Source organism: Hylaeus anthracinus, unplaced genomic scaffold (assembly GCF_026225885.1).
Source record: "Hylaeus anthracinus isolate JK02 unplaced genomic scaffold, UHH_iyHylAnth1.0_haploid 12001, whole genome shotgun sequence".
Taxonomy (NCBI): Eukaryota; Metazoa; Arthropoda; class Insecta; order Hymenoptera; family Colletidae; genus Hylaeus; species Hylaeus anthracinus.
In genome coordinates, this window is record NW_026534348.1 from 1276979 (window position 1) to 1299223 (window position 22245).

At 33.4% G+C, this 22245-nt stretch overlaps 3 protein-coding genes across 8 annotated transcripts in view; 2 read left to right on the top strand and 1 right to left on the bottom strand.

The window, feature by feature from the left end:
• Positions 1-6904, top strand: part of LOC128890906 (TBC1 domain family member 25) — a 9344-nt gene extending 2440 nt beyond the window's left edge. Inside the window, exons 1-9 of one of the 3 annotated variants that reach the window (XM_054149905.1) lie at positions 1385-1418; positions 2076-2171; positions 2612-2649; positions 2860-3022; positions 3257-3914; positions 4192-4579; positions 4648-4956; positions 5048-5464; positions 5535-6904. In XM_054149905.1, coding sequence (XP_054005880.1) covers positions 2639-2649; positions 2860-3022; positions 3257-3914; positions 4192-4579; positions 4648-4956; positions 5048-5464; positions 5535-5976 — 2388 coding nt within the window. In that variant the 5' untranslated portion in view covers positions 1385-1418; positions 2076-2171; positions 2612-2638 and the 3' untranslated portion in view covers positions 5977-6904. Of the gene's footprint in view, positions 1-1308; positions 1419-2075; positions 2172-2611; positions 2650-2859; positions 3023-3256; positions 3915-4191; positions 4580-4647; positions 4957-5047; positions 5465-5534 lie in introns of those variants that run through there. The other 2 variants (XM_054149903.1, XM_054149904.1) reach the window with 2 other exon arrangements.
• Positions 6905-7043: 139 nt separating this feature from the next.
• LOC128890909 (growth hormone-inducible transmembrane protein-like) lies at positions 7044-8945 on the bottom strand. 2 transcript variants are annotated; one of them, XM_054149912.1, is made up of 5 exons: positions 8832-8945; positions 8405-8646; positions 8110-8221; positions 7399-8016; positions 7044-7317 (listed from the first exon to the last, which is right to left on the bottom strand). In XM_054149912.1, exons 2-5 carry the CDS (start codon positions 8610-8612, stop codon positions 7230-7232), a joined length of 1026 nt encoding a protein of 341 aa, XP_054005887.1. In that variant the 5' UTR covers positions 8613-8646; positions 8832-8945; the 3' UTR covers positions 7044-7229. The 2 variants fall into 2 exon arrangements, with proteins under 2 accessions (XP_054005887.1, XP_054005888.1); XM_054149913.1 differs by having other exon boundaries at positions 8886-8904.
• A 741-nt stretch (positions 8946-9686) lies between these two features.
• LOC128890907 (hrp65 protein-like) lies at positions 9687-21992 on the top strand. 3 transcript variants are annotated; one of them, XM_054149906.1, is made up of 12 exons: positions 9687-10033; positions 11208-11375; positions 11478-11696; positions 11893-12194; positions 12426-12721; positions 12802-12992; positions 13198-13345; positions 13672-13691; positions 16512-20113; positions 21412-21468; positions 21693-21768; positions 21962-21992. In XM_054149906.1, exons 1-9 carry the CDS (start codon positions 9839-9841, stop codon positions 16734-16736), a joined length of 1764 nt encoding a protein of 587 aa, XP_054005881.1. In that variant the 5' UTR covers positions 9687-9838; the 3' UTR covers positions 16737-20113; positions 21412-21468; positions 21693-21768; positions 21962-21992. The 3 variants fall into 3 exon arrangements, with proteins under 3 accessions (XP_054005881.1, XP_054005882.1, XP_054005883.1); XM_054149907.1 differs by having other exon boundaries at positions 13222-13345; XM_054149908.1 differs by lacking the exon at positions 16512-20113.
• The last annotated feature ends 253 nt before the right edge of the window (positions 21993-22245 follow it).

A 22245-nucleotide genomic window follows, 5' to 3' on the forward strand; every position in this document is an offset into this window, starting at 1 on the left:
AGAGAGAGAGAGAGAGAGAGAGAGAGAGAGAGAGAGAGAGAGAGAGAATTAAAAAAGTTATAGCGCCCGTATTCATTCCTCGACCGTTTCAAGGGTGGAATTTCTACATCCGGCGAATCTCTGCGAATTTCAGTATGTCCGCTGCATCGACGTGCACCGCATTGCGTGCGAGCATTTGCTCATCTTTAAATAAAAAAAGAAAACAATGTTGGTCGTAAGAGGATTTTTTCTGAATCAAAAATAAATTTGTCGTCGTACATTAAGCGACTTTGAAACGGCTTCGACGACACCTAAACTATTGAGAATGAAATTTGAAAAATCCCCATCGACCTCTTTCGATTCTAATGCGTTCAGTTTCGACATACTTTCCAAAACGAATCCATTGCTAGATTAAAGTGGATCATCCTGCATATCCAAATAGGTCATACTACACACCAACGTTTTCCAAACTGTTTCAATCACTGCACACTCCTCATCGCGTATTCCAAATAAACGAGCTATCGAATTGCTCTTACACGTATGCATAAATGACCAAAATTATGATTCGACAAATTTGATATATAAGTCGAGAAAAAAATTGTAAACACTGGCATTTAGCTGTTCAAGATGTATATGACTCTTTAACATGCGGGCAAAATTCGGTTGCATCGATCGCGCTACTTGTAACCCGCTCTGAAACTCGAGGACCCACGAAGAACCGCAGATTACCGCTCGTTTTGCTTGGAAGTCGTTTTTCCAGTCCGATTAAAATATTCAGCTGGTCGTTGTTCGACCAACCATGCGAAAAAGCGAATCAGGAGTTTGTACGACGGATCAAAGAAGAAAGCGTCTACGATTACATAAACACGTTTTACAATAGAATCGTCATGTTACATAAAAGAGATGCAATGATATTACATCAATCTTCGGGCTTCCGCAACGGCGATTTTATTCTTGAGGAGGGGCTTCCAGGTTAAGCTTAATTGAATTCAAGTAATAAATAACAATTGAAAACACTGGACAAGGATTTGCTCTTGACGTTAATACAATTAAATACTTGTTAAGATCAGATTCGATGTGCACCTGTGCAAAATGAAATAAAAGTGTTGTTATAATAATTGTAGAATATATTCAATATATATTATGTATATGTTATTCAAGTTTTCTATATTATTGTACATTATAAATAAGTAAAATCCGCGGTTTATTTATAATTTATGAGTTATTCTAAATTCATATCCATGTAACAAATTTGCTTATCTCTGGTTAAGAAGTTCACGTGCTTCAGTCGGCGTAGTCAATAAAACATTGAACTTTATTTATGCGTAGAAATGCGAGACCAGACATCAGCCCGAGTATCGCAAGTTCAGCGTGGATCCGCAGATAACATCTATCGAAGTGCTTCAAAGTATACTTATCAAAGCATTCGACATCAAGGGGTGAGATAATAACTTTATTAAAATTGAGTGATCCTCGAGTGCGTGTACTACATCAGCAAACATCGAACGTCGCTTCGTATTCGTTTGATTTGGGAATGTAGCGATTACCATTTATCTGTAAAACTTTTTCAATTTTTCATTCAGCTAAATTAAAATAACGAACAAGCGATGATCATGAACGCGACGAAACTCGTGGCCAAAGAAAATGTTTCTTCTGCAAACGAAAATCGAAGAAAACGTTTTCGTCGAGCACTGTCTATCTTTAAACGTTTATTAATAGCTGTGCAATAATATTGCCACTGGAAACGAACGATGGAATATTCAGCGTGCAGTAAAATACGCGATACAACCAAGACAGGGAGCGATTCTATTGTACTAAAATATATTCAAAATATCGAATTCGTTTGTAACGGTATTTAAGAGTAATGCAACGATGGAAAAAATTTGTATCCAGATACAAATTTTAAATATCGATTAATAGATAGACGATTCTCTGTCCGTTATTTAATTATCAACAGAAATTATAAAAATAAAAATTACACAATTCTTTGTTTAGTTTTAGAGTAATATGGTCTGATTTCAAGATATTGATATCTCTTTTAAATAAACGATCCTCTAAACGTTTTATGTAACTTAATCTAATACCATGGTTCACAGGGAATTTACCGTTTCGTATCGGGCAATAGACGACTATGGATCGGAAACATATTTATTTCTACTTTCCGACTGGGACCTAGATGCAGCATTTATTAGGTAAACATTCGATAAATTATTGACGGGTAAAGTCACTCTGAACATTTACTTTTACGTTTCAACCAATACATCTTGGTCCTCTTCAGAAATGATGTATAAGATTAATCTAAAACAATATTCAGATATAATATTAAAAAGAATATAGAAAACGATAGATGTACGTGATAAAAGATTATAGGAATGAAGTATGATTAAATAAAATACTATAAGTGTATACAAAAATGTTTTACCATTCCTCGTTCTTCTGTGAAAACAATTTCTACTTATCAAAAAATTGTTACCTAATACTTGAAGAGGACCCAAATTTTTCTTATTCTTTTGCTTGTTCAAATCTCTAAACATGTTAATTTGTTGCATAAAGCACGTTTCAAAGAAAACACAAAAAAACACAACTGAATATACTAAATAGTATTTGTAATTGGGCTAAATTTGCCTTGCAGTAATTGTGACAATTCTTCGTACCTAAAATGAACCACAGGTACGTGAATGTAGAGACTAAATGCAAATAGAAAGAGAATATTAACATATTTCATGAAACGAATGAAAGTAAAGATGTAGATAGTTAAAAATAACAACTGAGAAAAATGTTTAATGAGAATATTATCTATCGAAAGGTGATAAGCATGCTAGTACCTCGATAACGGACAACATGATTTTGAAGCATTGACCGATAAACGGGTTGTTCTAGCGCTTCCGAGCCGTATCTGTACCTTCAGGTCAACCTGAAACCTTTTGGAGAAACCGGCGACTGTGAATGTTACTGGGAGCAGAATGCGCAGGAAGTATCGACGCGACAAGAAACCGGGTTTCCGTACAGGACGTCCAAGTTACCTGGCCTCATCATGAATAAGGCGAGTACTGTTACTTTCTCGGTTTACTTGCAATCGTCTCTCATATTACGCAACTACTCCTCTTCTTCGTCGCCTTCTCTAACGTTGTAAACTCTCCCGAACCGAGTACAAAGTTTAGACACACTTGAGCTAGTGGCCGCAAGATTGGAATATTTACACAAGCTGTGTAACAACTTCAATTCCCACGACCTTGAAACAGTTTACAAAGGTTATAAATTAGAGTGGTTTTTTCAGATGGAGAGGACGCTTAGCATAGTTCAGCGTGCTCTGGGTAACTTGGGCGAGGAATCATCCCATCAACAAAGCGCTCAACCACCACGATTACCACTGTCAGACGCAGAGTTCCGACGATTTATGGATCCCATCGGACAAGTAATACACCCTAAGGAATTAAGGGCTGTTATATATTTTGGCGGTATCGAGCCAAGTTTGCGTAAGGTGGTCTGGAAACACATTCTGAATGTATACCCTGAAGGTATGTCGGGTCGCGAGAGGATGGACTACATGAAGAAGAAGTCGCAAGAGTATCAAAATCTTCGCGAAAGATGGAAAACGCTTGTACAAAAGGGACAGAACGTCGGTGATCTGGGATATGTAACGGGCATGGTGCGAAAAGACGTTTTGAGAACGGACAGGCATCACAAGTTTTACGGAGGCTCCGATGATAATCAGAATACAGCTAGTTTGTTTAATATACTGACAACGTATGCCCTGAATCACCCTAGTGTCAGCTATTGTCAGGGTATGAGCGATCTAGCCTCGCCGCTTCTAGTTATTATGAGGGATGAAGCGCAGGCGTACATATGCTTGTGCGCACTTATGAGAAGATTAAAGGATAACTTTATGCTCGATGGGATAGCAATGACTACTAAATTTGCCCATCTAGCGGAAGGTACGTGACTAATATAGCTTTAAATGTCGGGAAATCATTATTTATAAATAATATTGTGATTCAGATTCTCTAGAAAATATTCTCAAACATCATATATTTAAGCTTTCAGAGTATTGAATACTTTAGCCAGCAATAAAATTATTTCAATACGTTATCATCTCGTATTGAGCAGTAAATAATTACATAAAATGTGAATAACTAAATATCGTGGAATTTATAATAACGTATCTATTATAAAATATCGGCGTAATTTAACACTCATGACATATTTTACCAGGTTTGCAGCATTATGATCCTGATTTCTACGCTTATCTAAAATCACATCAAGCGGATGATCTGTTGTTTTGTTATCGATGGCTTTTATTAGAAATGAAACGAGAATTTGCTTTGGATGATGCTTTAAGGATGCTCGAAGTTCTGTGGGCCGCATTACCAGCGTCACCACCAAATGGAGAACTTAGCCTCGCTGAGGTACCTTTTCCTCCACCTTCGCCACCTCCAAGCCCAAACGTAAAACATATTCGTGAAAATGCGTACACGAAGGTTTGTGCTATTAGGCGACAAAGTTCTTCCGCTAGTATTGCAGCCACTGGGAAGAGAAAAAATTTAAATATCGAGGAACCATCCGTACAATCTTCCGCAGAAACTAATGGAGATTCTAAGAGGTACCTCTCGACGCAATGGAAATATTAAAACAGAAATGATAATATAAAATGAAAATTACTATTTGCAGATCGAGCTCTCCTTTTGAAACATTCTCTGAGCCAGAAAATGATCTAACAACAGCGAAGAATCGAAGAAACACAGAATCCACGGAAAAGTGCCTAAGTACAGGTTCTCTGCCTGGTAAATCTAAACGTGTAAATTTACTGGAATTGAAAGACAGATTATCGTTACCTAATAAAGATCAATATAAATCTAACGAACAGAACGACAATGAAAAAAAGTGCGTTCGCATGGTAAAAAACCTAAATGAATTTCTCAATTTTACGAGTCTCAATCGCAGTAAAGTAACACCAAGCGATACGGAACCAGAATTGAGGTTAGTTTATAAGAATATGTTCTTTTCCTATTTCTGTAACTTTCATAGTTAGGGGAACTAAATTTCTAATTCAAAATGAATTCATCTTCAGGCGAGTTTTGAGCGAAAGCGGGGTTATTAGAGTGTTACGAGATGAACCAAGTTCTCCGGACGATCCGACAGATTTCTTTCCAATGACCACTTCAATGACTAGAGAATTAAGACTGGAGCTAGAATCACTTGACCGACAAGTCTTCGGACCATCGCCTCCTAGCGATCAGCAATGCGATTGCGTTCTTTCTAAAAGGGAAAGTGAACTAATCGAAAGCGAAACAGATACAGAATTAGCAAGATGTAGTCCAGCTGCAGATGTGTTTGTTTGGGAAAATCCTCTACATACGCTACAACAGAAAAATCATCCAGCTACTCCCGATGAGCAAGCAGAACTCGAATATGATGGTGAAATATTGGAAGATCAAAATGGCGTCAAATCTGTTACCCCCATTAGACTACTAAAACGTACAACTAGGTAAGATTTATTTTTTTTAAACCTGCAAAAGTTATGTAGTTTGAAATAAAATTAATAGGTTCATTAATAGGTCTAATAATAAATCATATAGATCTGAATCCGCATCGGATAGCGAAGAAACGAAAAGTTGGCATCAAAATGCGGCGATACCCGAAAGTCCAACTAAACAACCAGTGCAAGAACACTGTGAAGAAGCTACAGAACTTATGAATCTTATTCCAGCGGGTACTAGTGAAGATCAACTAGGAGAAAGTTCTCTACCCCCGCCTAACGAATTCGGTGGTGGTAATCCATTCCTTATGTTCCTGTGTATTACTCTTTTACTTCAACATAGAGACTTTGTTATGCGTAATCAAATGGATTACAATGAAATGGCCATGCATTTCGATAAAATGGTCCGTCGTCACAACGTTATTCGAGTGCTCAATCAGGCAAGGCAGCTGTTTGCCGGTTACCTCAGACGGCATTCTACATCGTCGTCAGCCACAAAGTCTGACTCCGTAAACGTATAACCTTGTAATGCCTGAATGTAATTACTGATACCTTCTAATATGAAACGCGGAATTAGCGACTTTAAAATACAATTTACTGATCAAGACAAATCATGAATAAATAAGTCTAAAATATGTTTTCTAAATCGGAAAATATCGAAATGCATCTATATAATGAAAAAAATATCAGATAAAATACGTATCAGTGATAAACTAGGCAATAAGAGAATAAAAAAAACCTATCCAAGGTGCTCTTCCGAGTTTACGTTTATGAAAAAATATTCATTCTTCTTTCAACCATTTTAAATATATACTTCCTTATTTAAGTTTATATCATGAGAATTCGTAATACCAGTTGAACATTTAAAATTTAACAATAGCAATTTTTATAATATTTATTTAAATGTCTCTGTTTCTACTGTCTGTTGATCAGTTATCTTTTAATAAAAGTTTATTTTCTGAGAAAAAATAAATTTTTAGCAGAAAAGGGTTTACCCTCCCGGCGTGCACACACATGCAAATATAAATGCCTATATACACAAATCTAATTAACTACAATTTCGTAGCACTCGTTAATATCCGTTCAAAAATACTTTCACCACTCGCATAGATCCAAATTTATGGAATTGATTCAACGCGAAATTTTCTTTAAGATTCAATATATGAAATATACAATACATCTTAAAATGTAAACTGTAAAAACGTACTTAAAATGTGCGAATGGCACATCGTTAGTTCCATTCATTGACCTATGACACCATTCCTCGCACTATGCACAATATCATTTGCACCGCGTCGACGAACCCTTTCCGCTGTACCTCGATTTAGAATTAAGTAAATAGCATAAATTTGTAAAATATCTATGATTACCTTAGCAGCCGTGTCTTACTTTGTTCTCAAACAGTATGCTTGAGAAACGACAATAAAATGCATTTAATTTTATCGCTAATAGTTGGAGTATTGATTTATTATCCTTACGTGTTTAGATTATAAGTTTTATTTACAGTAGATTTTCGATATAATATCTCAGACGGGGACTATAAGCGTAGGAAATCATCGAGAGTTTCTTATATTTTTAATACAAAAACTATATTTAATTCTTATATTTTATTTTATATAAACAAATAATTTACATCATATCATCTATTAACATAGAATACATTATTACCATGAAACTTATTTATTTATCATATTGTTACATCGCCTTTTTCACGCATGATGTGAACTAAAACTACGATTTTGTATAATCTTCATCGAAACAAAAATTTGTAATCTTACTGTCGTCTATTGTTTCCTCTACCCGCCAATATTGAAAGGATTCTGACAAAGATATTCAACGTATCCAAATAGACAGAAATTGCACTGAAATTAAAAACATATAAATATGTTAAATTGTCTGGTTAGTTATGCCAAAATGTTACACAATTTCGACAAATTACTTACTTATTGATTGGATCATAAGGCCTGAGGTCGAGTCCATATTGTGGATGTAATTCTGCTTGTTTGACAATTCTTTGTGTATCATACAAAAGGAACATAGAAAATAGTAGCAAACCACCATACAGAGCCATAGAATGTAAACCAGATCCAAGGACTGTGGTAGGTGGTAAGAACATTGATCCCACAGAACTTGCAAATACAACTCCCAAGCCAATTGCTAATGGACCTCCCATTTTCAAGAATTTCTCATTTGGTGCACAGACAGCTATTGTTGACAAACCACCAACTACACCAGCAGTATACCATGCAGCTCTAAGTACTAAAGGACCTCCTAATAAGTACAAAGGTGCAAGAACTGCACCAACAATACCAGTGTGAATGAGCCATGCCACTTGTTTTGTACCAAAACCTTCTTTGTAAGGAATAACCTGTAGTGCCATTCCACTACCAACCATTGCTACCATTGTTGCACCTAAAGCTAGCCACCCTTGTCGCATTACCATATTCATTATAGCTGGGGAACGTAAACAAATAGCTGCAGATGCAGCACTAGCTGCTACAGATGCACCAAAATACATGTATGTAGTTTTAATCCTATCTCTCACATATTGGGGCCAAACTCTGAAAAAAATTATATATTCTATTAGGTTTTGTTTCAATTTACAATACCAATAATACATTTAGTCTTATGATATTATTTGATGAGAAACATACTTTGCGTATTCTATGGCTCCTGCAGATGGTGAAAGACCTAATCCATAATAGCAGAGTGCACCTAATCCTAATACAGCACCACCAGCAACAGCACCCTTTCCAATATTAAATGCTACAAATGTAAAAGTAATTTTTTTTTTTACATTTCTATTTAATAAAAGCATTAATTTCTTGCATTATACATAGAATTAGATTATTCACATTATCCATTATAAATTAGAAGAAAAGAACAACTTTGGTTAAAAAAGTAGTAGAAATTTCGTTGAATGGAATAATTCTAAATTTAACATTTTACCTGTCTCTCCAGCAGGAGACATCGCCTGCTCTGTAATCGTGGATGTTCTTGATCTGCGAGCAGATCTTGTGAATGCACTACGTCCATCGTTAGCGAATAATCTCGAAGCCTGAATCCTTGGAATAAACGGTTTCGAAATAACCGGAGTTTTCAAAAAATTGGCCAAAGCTGGCGAGGCACCACATCGACAAGCTTTTGCAAGCAACATCTTCACCGTTCGATATTCTTCAGCTTATTAGAATCTGTTAACAAGAAAGTAACATTCATTCGGTAGTCGTTAAGACAAATCTATCACTTAATAATTTTGAATTATACACGAGTTACAAATGCATTGAAGTAGTCTTGAGGATTCAAGAAATCTACACGTTCGATAAGATTTATTCGAAATACCAAATTAGTTTTTGCAAAAATTTTCGTGATTACTCACATGACGCAATAACGCTGCAATTGTTTTTCTCGAGCGATCGAAACTAATACTAACCCTACTTGCAGACTTGCTTCACGTCAATCGTCAAGTTCATACGCATGCGTTCTTCTAGAAAAATGCATATATATATATATATACTGTCGCATCGACATTAGCGCCATCTTATTTATAAAACTACTGCCATCTTGAATTGGTAAAACAGTTTTACTTATCTGATAACAAGAGACAAATGTACTTGCTTGAGCTTCTTAAATTATTGTACAATACCTTTATGTAATCTGTTTTTAGACTTCAAATAATTAGGAATAGAAGAAGAGCTATTAGATCAATTTTCTACTGATAGTTCTACATCTTTGTTATATGCAATAACAGCCAGAAAAGTAAAATATAGAATTTGAAGTGATTAGATAGCCATTTTATTAAGAGCTAAGTTTTAAAATAATTTATGAAATTTAATGTTCATGATTTTATACATTTGAAATGCGCGGTTACAACCTTATGTTGTGACATCCGGAACTCTTACTCACTTCGTTTCGTGTTTCTTCCTACGCTACCAAATCATTTCGTTCCGTGTCTATTACTATGAAACAAACCATTCATTATAATAACCTGTATTCTAATTTCCCCTGACGAATTTCTCTGTGTTGTTAAATTTATTAATTCATGCTTAGAAACATTAATATCAATCTCTTTTATAAACATTTTTTGGTTAAACGTGGCAACGTTGCATTTGTATGCGTCAACCAATCAGGAGAAAGTCATCGCTAATCGCTCTAACCAATCGTAGCTTCGAAAGATTTACCGGATGTGACGGCAGGTAGTGGGGATAGTTCCTCTAGTAGATCTGTTTCGCGGCTTCGTTCATCGTTCTCTTCGTTGTCGGACGCCATAGTGAACGCCTCGTTTTAGAGGACGCTCGAGAGCAACTTAGGCGCGTTGTCTACATAGAATTTGTGGTCTCGTTACGCTGAACATAGAAACCAGCGTAAGATCATTTTAAGCAAACGATGGCGGGAGCCGATTCACCAAGTGTGAAGCCAGAACAACAAAACGCAGCCGTAGAAAATAGCAACGAAAATGCACGGGAACGTAATCCACCGGGAGGCGGTAATCGTGGTCCGCGTGGTCGAAAAGGCGGCACACGCTTTTCTGGCGGACGTGGAGGTGGAATGGGAGGAGGAAACAGAAATAACGATGGACCGGTAAGAAACTTTTCCTATTCTATCGAGAAATAACTTGCGACACTTTTCGGCGTTCTTTGTTCTTGTCCGCCATGTTTGCTGTAAACTGATGCGTAATACTTGTACCGGTTTTAAGGATTTACTTTTTACTCATCTTTTTCCCAGCAAAGATAATTTCTAATATTCTTATGACGCGGACTACCGCACGTTTTCAATATTGTTCTTCGAGAGAAGCGTAGATGTAGAATTTGTTCTCGATGGACGTTTTATCTTATTACAAGTGTATTCTGATTTATAATCCTTATTTTAATTTTATTTTGGGGAGTATATAATAAACATTTACTTTATCGTTAATATTGGGGAATTTATGTGGAAGGTCGACGTTTATTATTAGAACTTTTAGATACGCTATTTTAAAGTATTAAGCATCGATTTATTTGCATTATATATCAATTGGTTTAATATATGTTCTATCACGAAAAAGAAGATAATTTTTTAGTACAAATTCACAGGTTCACGTAAGTTTTAAAAACTTGTACATGCATACATATTTTATTTTAAAACGAACCGCGTTTCGTTTACTCGTCTGAAAACAATTCTAGTAAGTATATCGATTTCCCGCACAAAGTATTACAAAATGGCGCATAGTGGAAATAAGATGGCGAATGTTTCTTAAACATGCGAACACGTGGCGTTCAAAATACTTCACTTAATAAAATTATTATATAAAATAAAAATTATCAATCATAAGTGTTCATTATTTGATAAAAGATATAACCATATTATTTTTATAAACTCTACAACCTTATTAATTCATATTAGGGAACTTAATAATTATAAATTATTGTACAATAATGATGCAAGTAATTGTAATGAATATAAATACTGCTTACCCCAATGCCACGCTTGTTTGATGTACTTAAATAATCAACAAGTGCCAGTTATTATAATTGGGGGAAAGAAAATTTATTCCTAATGGAAGCATGGTGCAATATCATTTGTACTGTGTGCCGAAAATGGGAATACAAACTTCTATCACAACTTTTATTAATCTTGCACTTAGACTAATCATACTTTGTACTTGGAAGCAATTCATGTTCAATGTAAACAGTATTTTGTTATCTAAAAGCAAGATTTTTTTTCTGCAAATTGTATGTTTTTAGATTAATAAAAACAAACATAAATATTATTACAGATGAAGATGAGCGATTCCATGGATGGTGGAATGGATAACACCATGTCTGAAGGAATGGGTGGTGGCGGTATGGGAGGAGGAATGGGCGGTATGGGACGCGGTGGCGGTATGCGAGGTAGAGGTGGCCGAGGAGGTGGCGATAGAAATATGGGAAATCGTTCTCAAGATGTAAGCAACTTCGTCTGCTAGAGATGTTTAAATTACATCTATTCTATCTTAAATGGAAAAAAACGGGTTACGTATATTTTTAATTAATATTTTTGTAACTAGGATCGTTTAATGGAACGAATCATGGGTATTAGTGGACCTACTCATGAATTGCCAGCTCAAGAAACTACAGAAAAGAAGTTCAGCGGTCGAAATCGGTTATACATCGGAAATTTGACCAATGATGTTACAGAAGAAGAAATTCAACAAATGTTTCAACAATATGGAGAAATATCTGAACTTTTTGTCAACAAGGAAAAGAATTTCGCATTTCTCAGAATGGTAAATTGAAATACAGTATTTAATTCTAATATTCCATTTATATTACAAAAAAAAAAAATGATTAAAAAAATTACCGTTTGATAAATAATGATAATAATCAATTGGCTGCAATTTTATAATTGTTATGATAAATTGTTACATATATGTATAATAATATAATATCGAGTTAAATTTCACCAAGTTTCTTATTTCCTAGGATTTCAGAGTAAATGCTGAGAAAGCGAAACATGAGTTGGATGGTACAATGCGTAAAGGGCGGGCGCTTAAAGTACGTTTTGCACCACACTCGTCCACAATTAAAGTTAAAAATCTTACACCGTGGATTTCAAACGAATTGCTTGAAAGATCATTTGGTGTTTTCGGCGAAATTGAACGGGCAATAGTTATAGTCGATGACAGAGGAAAAACTACTGGCGAAGGAATTGTAGAATTTTGCCGAAAACCATCGGCCCAGCTGGCTTTACGAAAGTGCACAGAAGGATGCTATTTCTTGACTGCGTAAGTGGTTATTATATATAGATACCGCTTACCCCAATGCCACGCTTGTTCGATGTATTTAACTAATCAACAAGTGCCAGTTATCATAATTGGGGGAGAAAAAAGTAGTTCCTAATGGAAGCATAGTGCAATTGTTTGTATTGTGTGCCGAAAATAGGAATACAATCTTGATATTATTCATGTTAAGAAGACAAGTTTCTGTCAATATTTATAAATGTATTTGTGTTACAGTTCTTTACGACCAGTTGTCGTTGAACCATTTGAACAACAGGACGACGTTGATGGTTATCCAGACAAGAATTTACCCCGAAAGAATCCGGAATTTTTCAAAGCTCGAGATATTGGCCCGAGGTTCGCACAGATAGGAAGCTTCGAGCACGAATATGGAACAAGATGGAAGCAACTTCACGAACTGTACAAACAAAAGGAAGAAGCATTGAAGAGAGAAATGGCAATGGAGGAAGAGAAGTTGGAAGCTCAAATGGAATTCGCGCGTTATGAACATGAAACGGAATTGCTTAGGGAACGTAAGTATTTCATTATATTTTACCTTCAAAATTATGAGGTACAAACAACGTACTCACAAACGAATCTTGTGCTGTTACAGAACTGCGTATGCGTGAAGCGGATCGGGAGAGGCAAAAGAGAGAATGGGAGATGAAGGAAAGACAGGCCGAAGAACAAAGGACGCGTGAAGAAGAATTGCGAAGAAGGCAACAGGAAGAAATGGCAATGCGTATCAGAAGACAAGAAGAAGAACTCCACAGGCGCCAGCAAGAAAACAATTTATTCATGCAGGTAATTATAAATAAATAAAATGGTTTCGAAATTTTTACGATTATTTGCATTTTTATATTGCTGTGTTCAATTTTTTCTTTTTACATTTTTTGTAATTATTTTTTATTTTTGTCAATATTTATTATTTTAAATAATACTGAATGCATATTATATTATTTATAGTATTTAAGAACTACTTTGTTCACTATTTCTGAATAACGTATAGGGCGATAAACCCTTTATTTTTAAGGAGCAAGCAATGAGAGGAGGCGGCGGTGGTGGTGGAGGTGGCGGCGGCGGCGGAGGTGGCATGGGAGGAAAAAATTACGATTCCGTTAGTAATAGTGATCTCGATGGATATGGTCAAACTGATTGTAAGTTATATATTCAGATATTTACATATAATTTATTGAACGTTAAAATTTTAATTATTATTTAAATTTGATTGACATGTGTGCAGAGTTAATTGTCGTTTTTTACTTCTTTTAATTCGTAATACATTTTTTAAAATGTTTATGTATTGTTTTAACATAATGTTTTAATATTTGAGTCCTAAGTAGTTCACTTTGTAAATGTCTTTTATTCACGCTAACAAAATATTAAATAGATACAGATTATAAATAACCAGTTTGGTACGAAAGTAATTATTGTTCCGCAATAGTTGCCGTAGTTTCTAATTATAAACTGTATTTCATTACAGGTGGAAGCAGTATGCCAGTGGTAACGTATTCCTTTAAATTATTATTTCTTTCAATTATAATTTTTCACGACAAAACAATTACTTATTCTTCCTTACAATATTTCATTTGGATCTTTAATTTATATACGTATTTCTATTTGGTGGTACTCCGAAACTATTACGTCCATATACGGGAATTTTTATTAGATGAATCGAATTGTGTTCTTGCATGTCGAAAGAACCAACGTCACAACAAATTCTGCGAAAGATGCGCGAAAGGACTTTTTTTACAAGTATTCCCATGCAGCATGCTTTCCAATGTAGCAGAGTTCTAATGTCTGCAACAATGCCAACTTTATGATCATGCATTTAATTTCATATTTATACTTTATAAAAACAATTCAGTGTTAGTTATTTGGCTATAACATGTGGAGGTGTCAATTGGCATATATCGAACATTCTATTTGTCTAGTGAACTTTTAGTATACTTGGTGATTGTGATTTATTCTACCATAATAAAAGTAGAATATTTTAGGAACTGCTAGGATATGTTTGCATCCATCATTGTATACGCATATGGGATGTTCGCTTATACTTTATCTGACATTAACTACTATATAGAACTGTTGAGGGCTTATTTCTCAGACTCGATCTGATGTTTCATAAAATTATATCCGAATAAGCATTCTACATGTGGTGATGCCGTCAATTTGAGATCCCTCTATAACATCTATACGAGGATCTCAATATGTTGATTGAAGCATATTATTAAAACTCATGCAATTATCCTCATATGATTGGTGGATAATGGTACAAATTAAACTTCATGAGTGGTAAAATTGTATTCTATTATATTTTTACAAGATATTTCGCATAATGAACTTTTTTACAGTTTACAAATCCCGTGACATTTTAATATAAGATGATACATGTTAGGTAGGTTGATCTAGGGGGAGGAGTCTTATTAAAATTGCTACATCTGTCATCTCATTCATTCTTAATTTTTAAATACCCTTGAGTTATCTATTCAATACTAATAACAAATTTTCATGGTTATCGTGTCTACGGCAAAGTGAATTTTATTAATTCATTAAACACAAAACATGAAAAACTCTGATATTCAATTTGAATAGTGTTTATAAATTATAGGGAACGAAACAATTGTTTATATACTTGGACGGATTATTCTCTGGACGTTAACATATGAAGTGGTTATAACTAAAACTATATCAATACTTTGCCACATTGATCTCTCCATATGCTTGCAGACAGGAGGCTTTGTCTTCTATTTTCTCTAGTTTCATTAAGGATTAGGTGTATTATTTACTATGGAACTAAGATACATGTTTCTAAAAGTGCAAAATTTCCAATGCTGAAGTCTTAAATTTTCGATATGATATTTTATAATAGTAAATTTTACTTTCTCGTTATATATAGTTCCATAGTAATAATTTGATATTTATTGACCAAGAAATGCCCAACTATATTGAATATTACTCATATATAATCAGCTGTATTTAGAAACTGCTTTATTCTGAAAATTACGATATTATTTTATATATTAGAGTTCACTTAAAAACGAAATTTAGTTGAAGCATAGTTTCTGAATACAGCAATACCCCTGCCAATTTATGAATGATTTATAAATAGCCAAGTTTAAAGTGATTTTTATTTTATGCGTGAAATTTGGGGGAAGTAACATGACATTAGCATTTACGATGGAACTTTATATATCTTTATATATGCGTTATTCTCTGAAACATCTAAATAGGTGTGTACACAATTCTGCAGTACAAGTATTGTAGAAAGTTTGCTTAGAGACCTTGATCACGCCTCTTTGCTACTTGGATCAATATTTAAACTTCAGAATTGTACATTAATTCCATATTTGTCTGCTATTACATAGCAAAAGTACATTATACCTTTACAGGATTTTATGAAAATATTAGGCATATTATGGGTTGTGAGAAAATAATACGAGTAAGAAGCTGTGTAATTGCTTCCGCGCAATACTCGCATACGTATACCACAAAATTTCTTATGTATTTACGAATATTAGCACCGAAACATTTTTATGATATCAAACTCTTGGTATCGACTCGAATGCTGAACCATTGAGAGGGAATAACTTGAAACAATTTCGAAAATATCGAAAGTAACCCTATTCTATTTAAGTTTAATCATTTTAACAAGAACGTATTCTTGTGTTCGTGTTTTTACCTTAGCTCTGAATTGAAAATCTGAAGGTGACACTTAACTACAATTTTCGATCTTTAATTTAACCTGATTATATGATTTAAAAAGGAAATGATACGACTGATTTAAAAAGGGTGGAATGTGTGGTGCAATATATTGCATATTAAAGGAATACGTTGTGTTCGTATATGTTTTAACAGGTGTACTGACTACGACGGTGATTATCTCCTACAATCTATATGTTGGGCATTTGATTGGTTAAATAACTTTATTAATAGATCTCGAGAAGACGGCGTATTTTCGAACCACTATGGCATTTTATTCGTATAACGTTTGTTTTAGCGCGTGTATTCACGCAATCCATTCTAATGTTGTACATGCAAACAACATCTAACATTGTGTTTTCCCCTTTCTTTTCTATGTGATTTGACGAAAATTGACGATGACCTGTGCTGCTGTCAAACATGGATGGTCGCCCTGAACCGTGAAATGTATTTATGGTACATCCAAAATCTACAAAACACCGTGTGTGTGCGTGTTCACCGTATAAACGGGAATCGTGGCATTTACTTCGATGATTATCGACATACTCCCGACTACTCTGACTTGAAATACCGTGTTATTTTACGCGTAAATAACGACACTCGACCTCTTGTGATGATTAGGACGCAAAGTCTTTCTTGGATGCTTATAACAGTATGGATCGTGGTAGCCGTGGGGGTGGTTACAATGACGATCGTGGTCAAATAATGGATTTGATGGACATGAGGGTCGACATGGGTAACATGAGTGGCGGTCGCGGAGGTAGTGGTGGTGGTAGTGGACGTTGGCAAGGTGGAAATGATCGAAATCGTCAGGACGAATATCCTAACAAGAGGAGGCGTTACTAAAATATCACAGTATTATAACAACTTTTTTTTTTTTTTTTTTAATCGATCGAGATCCAGTTGTCTTTCGATTAAAAAAAAAAATGAAAAAGAAAAATGAACAATTATATTTCCCAATAGTTCGCATTGTATTCTTCAGTCATTTTTCCACAACTTCTGCTATCGATCGTCTCTCAAGTTTTATATCATGGGGGCAAATATTAGCAAGAATGATTGGGCAGAAACGAGATGGGTAGTAGGTCGAACGATTTTATATCTTTCGTATTAGATCTGACGTCATATTATCGTGAAAATATGCTGTGTTTTATACAGTTTTTAAGTTATCAAAATATTAATGAACGTAACCTTGCGAGCGCAAAACTACGAGAGATATCTTGCTCGGACGATTAGTACTAACAGACACATTTCATGCATTGACGAATTCTTCAGGCCTTGGTAAAACTTTCTCTGGTGAGATATAAACCAAAACGTCAGTGCTCTATAGTAACGTTATTATTGACTAGTAAGAAACACAACCATATCGTTTCTCAATTTTCTTTTAGCGTAAAAAACATTACATACAGGTCATACTACATTTTTTATTTCCCAGAATCTGTTCTTTATTAAAAGAAATACATAGGGAAAGAATTGAACTTTACGGTATTACTTAACGAGCATTATCATGGTAATATACCATAATGTAGATGCGAGTATATTAATTGTCAATTACCACTTAATGAAAAAATAAAATCATGTGGAAGTTTTGTTTCTTGAAATAACTGTAAATATTCGAAACGACGTAATATATTAGTCTTCGTCATTACTATATTGTCATATTATACTATACTCATAGCTTGTCGTTTATTTGAATCAATAGTTTTCCAAGATGAAAGTAATATTATATTCTGATCGTACATTTTGCTTTGTACCTCACAGATACAAAAAAAAAAAGAATAGGGAATTAGTCTGTAAGCGAGAATGCGTTTATCCCGAGTGAAACCGATGTCAGTTATTCGGTAATTCTCACCCTTCTTTAAGAAGATAAATTACGCAGATACGCCTGAATTAAAGACAATTTTAGCTAGTGCATTATCAGTAATCGTACGTTGGTGTTTTTACGCTAATAAAGGTGTAAATTCTCTATGACAGGATATATACAATTTCCTCATTACTTAAACTTCATAAAAGTAATTATGTTAGAATAAGACGTATACCAGCAGAATGGTCTGCAACTGTGCTACTCAAACTTTGTGAAGCAATTTCATTGACAAAAAGTAATTTTATGAATAAAGGTCTATATATATACATATCTATATGTAGGAACTATTTATTTAATTAATCTTTATGGTTGTGGAATCATTCCAAGTGTGTGTGCTTGAAGGATAATGCGAAGACAATTCACATTCTTTTAGCGCTTTTAACAGGATTTCTAAGAGCCATTATATGGAATCAAAATATGATTCGCATGAAGACATTTTATATTTCTGCAGTACATAATCAATTACGTGTTGATTTTCATAACAAGTCCGTTCTTGTTGATCATGTTTGTAATGTTGGTTGTACGGGTACAACCAACGAGTTTGAGATTCACTCGCAGTGTACTCTCTGCTATTTTCTCCCTATAATTTTTTAATTAAAAAAGATTCAACTTTTATATGTAGGACAAAAATTTTGAACGGAAATACAACTTTACTGGTTTATTGGGGAGTATTGAATAGAAATTGACAAAAACATTCGGAATTTCTGATGATAGTATTTTCATGCTAAAACTTCGAATGTGAAAGTGATACAATAAGGGTTTGAGTATACTTCAATGATACATGCTGTGGGTATAAAAACTATATGAAAATATGTGTGCATCGACATACTTTATCTAATAAGTTTCTATCTTTACAAATTGTATAATTTTATATTTAAAATTTGTTTAAAACTATCAATTATTAGAACTTACAGAAAGTTACTTTTAATTTTAGCAACTTCGTTTGTGTATAATTAACGCTGTTATTGTACAATAGTCACTCATTTTATAGGTGAATTTTTTAAATTATTTCTATAATCTTAATCTTTATACTTCTTTCTAGCACATGACAAGTGCCTAAAATATTTTAAAGAACATCTTTAAGGTGATCTCAAGTATTTCATGCACCAAAACTAATATTGTTCCATGAAACGAAGCATAGTAGATACAATTCCTTGATTAAAGAGGTATAGAATGTTCCGTATTAAACTATTTAAAATAATTCAGTGCGGTAAAAAGTGATCAATTCTCTAAAGTCTGAATATCAAAATCTGCAAGTTATTGTATTCAGTGTTTTACATACATACTACGCATCTATAATTTTCAAGAATTGCCACAATTCATAAGTATCGAACGTAACAAACGTTTTATAATATATCTTATTAGTTTTGTATAAATTTAATAAAAATATTTTTTGATTTCTTTTTTTTTTAAGTATACAGTATTTGGCATTCTCTTTTAGTATTAGTTTAATATGACTAATAATTATTTTCTTTTTCTCTAAAGTATTACATCTTACGCCAAGTGTGAAATACAGTGAAACAGAACACTTTAACTCAGTTCTCTTTTAATAACTCGCATTACTCTTCAATGTGTCTTGCCTATCTAATTTTACTCTACCAATTATCTAATCTTATTACACAATTTTATGAATTTTTACGAAAATTTCCCTGTCAGTTCCAAATTAACTTCACCTACAACTGTGTGTCTGTAGTGTAGATAATTTTAATGATCACTATTTTATAATGGTATATAATATGTATTACATTATATTTATCATTAGGTACTTTCATGAAGACTTTGTATTCGTCGAATGAAAATCAATCCTTTCAATACGATGTGATCAAACATTCATTCAACGAATACTTATATCCTGCACACATAGTGTAAAAAATATGTATGTGCATCATACTTAATGCATACACTGAATGTGCTCGAAAGTTCTTAAGGAACAGGAATTTTTACTCCTTTAAATGGATATTTCCTGACATGTAAACGAACGATATAAATATATATATATATACATATGTGTATATAATATTGTATATACATGTGTATATATATATACACACGCATATATCACACGAGCTATTACATTGATTACGAAAACGTTATGGTCTGACCATGAATCGTTTCCGAAAATTTATTGTATGGATCATTCATCCCGGATACGTTACATACGTCCATTTCTTGCAAAATGTTCTTTCTCGAAGAGAAAAAAATGACTACGTTCGAGTGTACGCGATTGCCTGCGATCGCGAAATAATCCACAATATAAACTGAAAGTTTATTAATCAAGAGTCTTTTAACGGAGGAGAGACAGCAATGACAAGATAGGCTTACTTACTTGAAAACTACTAGTCAATGAATCTACTGGTATGAGGTGAGTAGATTTTGTAAAACTGTTATTATGCGTAATTCTATTTTAATCTTTGGGTGGGACGTTTATACAAGCATTTGGTAAAGATTACAAAAAAGTAAAATAACCCATTACAATTAATATTGATCATCCTATTAGGGTGAAATATTATTTGAATAATTTTATCAGTATTTGTAAATTTGATATAATGCCTGTTATTCTTGTTTATCCTCAGTTTTTATATAATGGTAAACGTTGGCTTTATCTTAATCGCCGAATATAATTACAGTGTGAAAGTAATCTATACTTTTTTTTTTAATTTGTTTAATAGATTTTCTAATTTGTAATCTTTATTGCCAAATGAAAATTTGTGCCGTTGCGAAGTTTCAAACTATCAGAAAACAAGAAATAGGAAGTTACAATCCACAAATGGGTTTATTTCGTTAAACTGAATTCAATGTACATTGACTCCATATCCTGGGCTTTGATATTTCTGCGTAATCATACGAACTTAATCGTTTTATTACACGATTCTGCAAGAACTTAATACTTGTGTGCAAATTTACCAGCCTAGAATGTGTTTTTTACCTACGACAACCAAATGTATTTATGTATCAACTTCTAGCAAAAGGTTGTCTAGGTTCGCTATTGAAATCTAGGCTGTTATAACTAATCGCTACCTGAACAACAAAACCTTGAAATTCTGTATCAGTGTTTTACTTGGTCTGTGGGTGGTAATACATTTTGGGAACCTGAATCTCCTAAGTATTTTTATTATACGTATAGCAATTTATTCAAATTAATGCAATATACTATTAAAGAAATGGTCTTTGGATATATTGTACACCTGAAGTTCGGCGCGCTGGAAATGTTCTACAAATAGTTTTTACTCATAACACTCATATAATTATTTAAGTTAGTTCCAAACAGTTCTCTTCATGGCTTCATTCATTTGTTAAAAAGACGTGTACTATCGTACGGAAATCTATTTTTAATGCCATCTACGCAATACATCTAATCTTCTAAATATTATATATTGCATCTTTCCTAAATAGTTTATCTAGAATTTAGCTCTAATAATAAAATGATGCGTATTTACTATACATGTTATATCTATACTCTATAGTAATGAATTTTTACTTGCAGTGTTATTTAGTGAAGGGACAATAAGTTCATATTTATATGACGTAATACCATTTTAATTTTATTTAGAAAACCACACATGTTTGCAATTTGTCAAGCATTAATTTATTAATTTTCACATTCAAACTTGAAAAATTACTATGAAGTAGAATACTTTATATAATCCTTTGTGATTACAGATGCTCATAGCAGTTGGGGGCTGAGAAAACGAGTACAACGAATTTAAAGGTGAAAACGTAAGTTTTTGTAAAACTTGTTTCATATTGAAACCAAAAATAATTATTTAATAAAAGACATTGGCATAAGATTTTTTAAATAATTATATAAAAATTATATTTTCTTACTAAATTTAAGTTTTTTGATACATTCCCAGTAACTTCAATATACTGCTTGTACAAAAGTGTTGCAAAGTAATTAATATAAAAAAGTTTGTTTTTTATACAACATTTACATTTTACAGATTTCATTCTGTATGAATCGGAATATGACCATATGAAGTTTCTGTTCGTGTGGAGGAACAACGTCGAAACAATAAGGTTCGCTCAACTTTATTTAATTTTTACTGAATATATTTATACATTTCGAGAGTAATATTTTCTACGATGATAACTGCTTAATGAGAGTTTTCGGTGACTGTCTCAACGTGTTCTGAACATATTACTCTAAAAATCTGTTTTTTTTCAACATTTGCTTATCGTATTAACAAAATGTTTGTTATTTGATTTACAGAGGAAGGATTCACAGATGTGGCAGTTTTTTTTTAACATAAAAACAGTCTTAAGAAGATATAAGAAGTGATGCATACGCGAGTTATTCAATGGAAAGTGAAATACAAAATCAGATATTCAATTATGCACACTTTTGTATAGAAAAACAATATTCTGTCGTCATTGGATCCTTTTCATTAAGGTATATACATTATATAATCACTTCTTATTTAACACAAAGTTTGCTATTTTATTATAAAATATTAAAATTAAAATCAAATTTAATGATGATATTCTTTCGGGGCT